Source organism: Octopus bimaculoides, chromosome 2 (genome assembly GCF_001194135.2).
Source record: "Octopus bimaculoides isolate UCB-OBI-ISO-001 chromosome 2, ASM119413v2, whole genome shotgun sequence".
In the NCBI taxonomy this organism is placed as follows: domain Eukaryota; kingdom Metazoa; phylum Mollusca; class Cephalopoda; order Octopoda; family Octopodidae; genus Octopus; species Octopus bimaculoides.
The window spans coordinates 104,361,904-104,368,443 of NC_068982.1; the positions used below are offsets into that span (position 1 = coordinate 104,361,904).

At 33.7% G+C, this 6,540-nt stretch overlaps 1 protein-coding gene across 7 annotated transcripts in view; it reads left to right on the top strand.

Annotated features, from left to right (window-relative positions):
* The window catches only part of LOC106878324 (calcium-activated potassium channel slowpoke), a 333,443-nt gene that overhangs the window by 127,300 nt on the left and 199,603 nt on the right, over positions 1-6,540 (top strand). For all 7 annotated transcript variants that reach the window (XM_052978540.1, XM_052978541.1, XM_052978542.1 and 4 more), the window contains exons 4-5: positions 3,322-3,433; positions 5,427-5,578. In XM_052978540.1, coding sequence (XP_052834500.1) covers positions 3,322-3,433; positions 5,427-5,578 — 264 coding nt within the window. The remainder of the gene's footprint in view (positions 1-3,321; positions 3,434-5,426; positions 5,579-6,540) is intronic.

A 6,540-nucleotide genomic window follows, 5' to 3' on the forward strand; every position in this document is an offset into this window, starting at 1 on the left:
AAAAATATCACAAAAACTGCTACTCAGAGTTTCACATGTCAATTCATCAGACAGTTTTATTTAGAATATATATATATTAATCAAAGTGTACAGTGTTATATATCCATTACAGCCAATCTTACCAATCAGTTTCACACTAGGGGTTCAATGGAGTGTTAGGTAACAGTTCGATTATGTAACCCTGCACTTATCAGAGTTAACCATTATGGAATGAAATATGATGAGCTTCCACATTGTTTCTTTGTATCAAATTCATTCACAAGGCATTGATTAACCTAGGAGTATAATAGAAGACACTTGCCCATGTTGTTATGCAATGTGGCTGAACTCAGAATCATATGCATGCAAAGCAAACTTCTTAGCCACACAACTATGTCAGCACCTATGCACTAAATCGAGAAATGTTACATTTGATTGACAAATGTTCTCTCTATGAAAACTTTCTCATCACAAACTGAATCTGGAGCTAAACACAGACATTGTCAGCTTTTGTGATGCCCACAGATATTGTTTTATAATATTTTAGTACTATTCTGGTAATGTTGAGACTGAGCGGGAGAATGGCTGAGAAGTTTGATTAATGATTAAGAAGTTATAAATATTCAGATTGCCCCAATACTCTTATGTTATATCATTCAGCAAAGCACAGCATTCTGCTTGCCTAACTGATAAATATTAACCAAGTAGATTGAGAAAGTAGTTTAATATTAGAACATCTTGTAAGGCAGCAAGCTGGCAGAATCATTTGCAGCATTTTGTCCATCTTTACATTTAGTTCAAATTCTGCTACAGTTGACTTTGCCTATCCTCTTTTGGGGGTTAATAAAATAAGTACCAGTTGAGCACTGGAGTTGGTGTAATCACCTCTGAAATTGCTGGCCTTGTGCCAAAATTAATCCATTTTAGAACATCATAAGGCAGTAAGCTGGCAGAATCATTAGTATTCTTTTATTCTTTTACTTGTTTCAGTCAATTGACTGTGGCCATGCTGGAGCACTACCTTAAAGGGTTTTAATCAAAGTAATCAACCCCAGAACTTATACTTTGTAAGCCTAATACTTATTTTATCGGTCTCTTTTACCAAACCACTACATTACAGCATCAGTTGTCAAACAATGGCAGAGAGACAAACACAGGTACACACATATACATATGATGGCCTTCTTTCAGTTTCTGTCTACAAATCCGCTCACAAGACTTTTGTCAGCCTGAAGCTATAGTAGAATCCAGAACCATGTGGTTGGGAAGCAAGCTTCTTACAATACAGCCACACCTGTGCCTGTATGCTGGATAAAATGCTTAACAACATCTCATCTGTCTATAGGTTTTGAGTTTAAATTCTGCCTTTCATCTTTTGGGGTTGATAAAATAAGTACCAATTAAATACTGGGGCTGATGTAATAGACTTACCCCTCTCCCAAAATTGCTGGCCTTGTGCCAAAATTTGAAACCAATATTACAACATCAAGCTCTATTAAAAAAAAAGAAAAACTTTCAAACTCATATAACATATTATGTAGTGGCATAGAAACAAAGCTTTAGTTTTATAAAGAAGAAAACATAATGTTATATGCCCCTTTCTCAAGGGGATTAGTTAAGTGCAGTGGCTACAACTGGGAATAGAAACATCAGGTGCTGAAAGTGACTTTTATCTTTTCATCATTAGCAGTATATAAGAAGTGAAATAAGAATTGACTACAGTTTTTGCATTGGATCACTTGAATTTTATCTCTTACTCAACAATAGTTGCAATTTTGAATGTAAATATATTCATAACAAAAGAAAAGAAAATATGCATGAAAGTTATATCATTATGTAAAAGACATTCTCTTTTACAACAGAAATATATAACTAGGTTTTTACTTAGACTTGAATTTGATTTTTGGCATTTTTTATACTTTCAGACTTCTAGACTAGATTGGAAAATATTTTGTTTTGCTTTTATTTAACTGTCTACAATATGCTGATACAAAAGAATATGTACAAGCATTTATATATAGATATTGGCAATTGATAAAGAATTTTAAATAAAGCTTGAAAGATAAATATTCTACATAAAAAGTAAGACAATTTGAGACAACCAAAAAGGCAATGTCCATCAACTGAGCTGCTTTCCAGACATGTTTTGTGATCATAGTGAATACAAGCATGCAGTATAAGTGGAAATTTAAAAGAAAATACTTTTAAAAACCTAGTAAAATAAAATAAACATAAACTTTAGAAAAAAATAGTAATAATAATTTGTAACATTGGCATAAGACCATAAATTCCAGGGAATTGTTTATATCAGTTTTAACTGATGCCACTACTTGTCTGGTACTTTATTTTACCTATCCCAAGGAGAAGAAAGACAAAGTCAAATACAACAGGAGAAAAATAGTTATAAATTGAAAAATCCTGATGAAAAATGAATTCATGAGTAATGAAGGTGCTGCATCTGGAAAATAAATTGATGTTGCTAAATAATTTTGGTACACTGATTTGAAATCTACATTTAGAATATTCCTATCATTTCCATTTTGTGGGAAATTTAAATCTAGTTATTAAGATAAGGTCAGTGTTACTTCTTTTCACATTACAGCACAGACACCATGTGATATATCCTATATATATAGCTCAATTGGTAGAGCATCAGACTTTTAATCTGAGGGTTGTGGATTTGTGTCTCTAAAGACAGAGAATTTTATAGGTGCAGGCATGGCTGTGTGGTAAGAAGCCTGCTTCCTAACCATATGCTTCTGGGTTGTCTCATTGTGTGGTGCCTTGGGCGAATATCTACTACTATAGCCTCAGGCTGATCAAATCCTTGTGAATGGGTCTGGTAAACAAAAACTGAAAGAAGCTCATCGTATGTGTGTGTGTGTGTGTATTTGTGCATGTGTATCTTTGTTTGTCTTTTACCATCACTTGACACCTGGTGTTGGTGTGTTTACATCCCCATAACTTAGAATAAGCACTAGGCTTTAAAAAAAATAAGTACTGGAATCAATTCAGTTGACTAAAATTATTCAAGTCCATGCCTCAGCATGACCACAGTCTAATGATTGAAACAAGTAAGGTATATATATATATATATATATACACACACACACACACACACACACACACACGCACACACACAAAATAAACTAATGCTGTACCCTGACAAAATGGACCTGGTATACTTTATAAAGTGATTGGTGTTAGAGAAGGTATTTAGCTAAACAAAAAATTAAGAATTAAACCTACAGAGTTGTTTGTCCAAATAAGAACTGGCTCAGACTATAGCAACTCATCGAACCCATTATTAAATCAATACTTTAAGATTGTTTTCTATTCCAGTTTGTTGCTGCAAATGATAAACTATGGTTTTGGCTGGAGCTTTTCTCTTTTGTCGACTATTTTACAATTCCACCATCTTTTGTGGCCATCTACCTAGACCGAAATTGGTTAGGTGAGTATTTCACTTATAATGTATTTATCAAATTCTTCACTATCAGCAAAATTATTCTACTGTTTATCTGGTTTAGATAAGACAGAAATGTATCATTTGTTTAAATTCTGTATCATTTCATCTGTGAACTGATCCAGCTCTCTTACATCTGACCCTACCACATTGATCAGGACTGATATGTGACTCTTGGGAGAATGTTGTCCTAAAACCACAGACCTGACTTGAATACTTGGAATAGAAACACCACTAAAGGCACCCAAGTGTAGAGTGGTTGTGTTTAACTAGGTGATGAATTAAGTCTACTACTCAATGATAATCTTTGCTACAATAACCCATTTTATATTACAATTCATTATTAATACAGTTAACAATAGATCATGATTAATTGAGACATTGACCCCACAAAATCAAAATTCAGTCAAAGAAAAGCTTGAAAAGGAATGAAGACTAGCAATATTCAGCTTTCAGTAACATGAGAAAGATAATGACATTCTTCTAATGATGCTATTCTCTAAGTATTTTAATTGACACTATCCTCTATAGTATTCATTTTTGCATTTACATATATAAAGATTTTAAACTGGAACTGATTACCAATTGAAATTCACAGACAATACCTAATCAAAGAGTTGAAGCTTAAACTTCTTGCTTAGTGGTTAATGGTGGTTGATTAAACGTACAGCTTACACAATTATGTTCCCAGTATTTTGTGTGTCTTACACAAAGTTTTAGGAATTCACTGAGAGAAATTGCATAGATAAAGAGGAATTATGATCAGAGTTTTGCAAGATGGAAATGTTTATATATGTCATTGCATTAGAAAATGGCAGCTATGAATAATGAGTTCTTGTGTTTGGGAGGGTTGTTATAAGTAATGTCTTATGTATGGAGCATTTCTGAATATATTTATGTTACTACACTAAATCTAAAACTGATGAACACTGCTGCTTGCTAGCTTATTTAGAGAGAGCTTTCCCTAATTGCTAAACATTGTTTCTTACATTTTACATCTAATGTGTTTATTTTTGTAGTATTAAAAGTGCTCTTTCTTGGCTAATTTGGTATTGTGGTTAAGGATGTATATAAGTATGGTTAAGGGGTGTATATAAGCAAACTATGTATATAAGCAAACTATGATAATGTTTTGAGAATTAATGACTGGAATAAATATTGTAATCATACAACAAACTATTTATAAATCTATGTTTATAGGCACAGGCATAGCTGTGTGCTAAGAAGTTTACTTCTTAAATTCATGGTTTGAGGTTCAGTTACACTATGTAGCACCTTCGGCAAGTGTCTTCTGCTATAGCCTCAGGCTGACCAAAACCTTGTGTGTGGATTTGATAGATGGAAACTAAAAGAAGCTTGTATATAGCTATATGTGCTTGTATTTGTGTTTGTACCCCACCACTGCTTGATAACCAGTGCTGGTTTCTTTATGTCCCCATAACTTAATGGTTCAGCAAAAGAAACTGATAGAATAAGTACTAGACTTTAAAAAAATAAAAATAAGTACTGAGGTAATTTCGTTTGACTACAATTCTTTAAGGTGATGCCCCAGCATTGCTGCAGTATAATAACTGAAACAGATAAAAGATTATATAAAGCATTGTATAGAATTATTAGTTTTTAAGTGTTAAATAGGTTTAGATTTATATTTTATTGATTTTACTATTTTTTAACATATTTTCATGATTTCCATACTTAAAATAAGCATGAAATGTGTATTTTATGCATTTTTAGGAAAAACCAAATTAATATTAATAAAATTCTCCTCACTAGGCAATGGATTGGCAGAACCAGTACAGCAATTGACAAAATGACTTGCAATATTTAGTTGCATAGTTTTACTTTGTGTTCAAATCTTTGCTTTTGTCCTCCTGGGTCAAATACTGTATTAGATTTAATCAACTAACCATTTCTTCCAAATTTGTAAACCTTGTGCTTATGTTAGAAATAATAATTATTATTATTTGTTTTTTGCCTGTAGGTCTTCGCTCCCTGAGAGCTTTACGGCTTGTGTCAATTCCCGATATTCTCCAATATCTCAATATTTTGAAAACCAGTACTATGATCCGGCTGACACAACTCGTGGCATTTTTTGTAAGCATGTGGTTGGCTGGAGCTGGTTTCTTGCACCTGGTGAGTTTTGCCCTTTTTAATATAATAACTCTCTTGTACTTTATTTGTTCATTTGCAAATAGAAATAGTTTACAGTGTAGACTCTATGGTCATGCTGTATTATTTAATCATCTTCCAGTGATTTCGTAGAGATAAAGAAATGGTCAATGAGGGTGTGTGTGTGTGTGTGTTTACCGAGTGGGTGTCTGATGTCTATGCATGTGTTTCTGTCAGCCTCCCAGTCCCTTCAAAGGCTGACCTGACACCAAGACTCCACCAGCTTCTTGTTCAGCTCTGTGGTCCAAGAAATTCTCCTTTCTGATGCGTCTGGTGTCACTGAAATGCTGATTTCATTTCTAACAACACCATGTGACACATTTTGAACAATAGTAGCCCAGTTACCAGTACCCATTTTGAACTTAGTGCATCTCTTCATTTGCTTAACCGAGCCTGAATGAGCTAAGTTTTTGCAAGAAACCTGCAAAACTTTAAGTTGCATGGCGCCAAATCAAACTGTATTAAATAATAATTCCTACTAATTGTATTTAGTGCCTTTTTCTTTCATTTGTCTACTCACTCATACATACATACATACATTTGTACATAAGTATATACATACATTTATATATATATATGTATATATACATAGGCACAGGAGTGGCTGTGTGGTAAGTAGCTTGTTTACCAACCACATGGTTTTGGGTTCAGTCCCACTGCATGGCACCTTGGGCAAGTGTCTTCTACTATAGCCTCAGGCCGACCAAAGCCTTGTGAGTGGATTTGGTAGATGGAAACTGAAAGAAGCCCGTCGTATATATGTATATATATATAAAAACAAATAGTAAATGAGTATATGCATATATACGTACAGGTATGTGCATACCGACATCCACCTGTATATATAGGTGCATATCTGGGTACAGGACATTGCAAACCAAATGTAGACGAGAAAACACACAAGCCACATAGAGAACATTCTACTT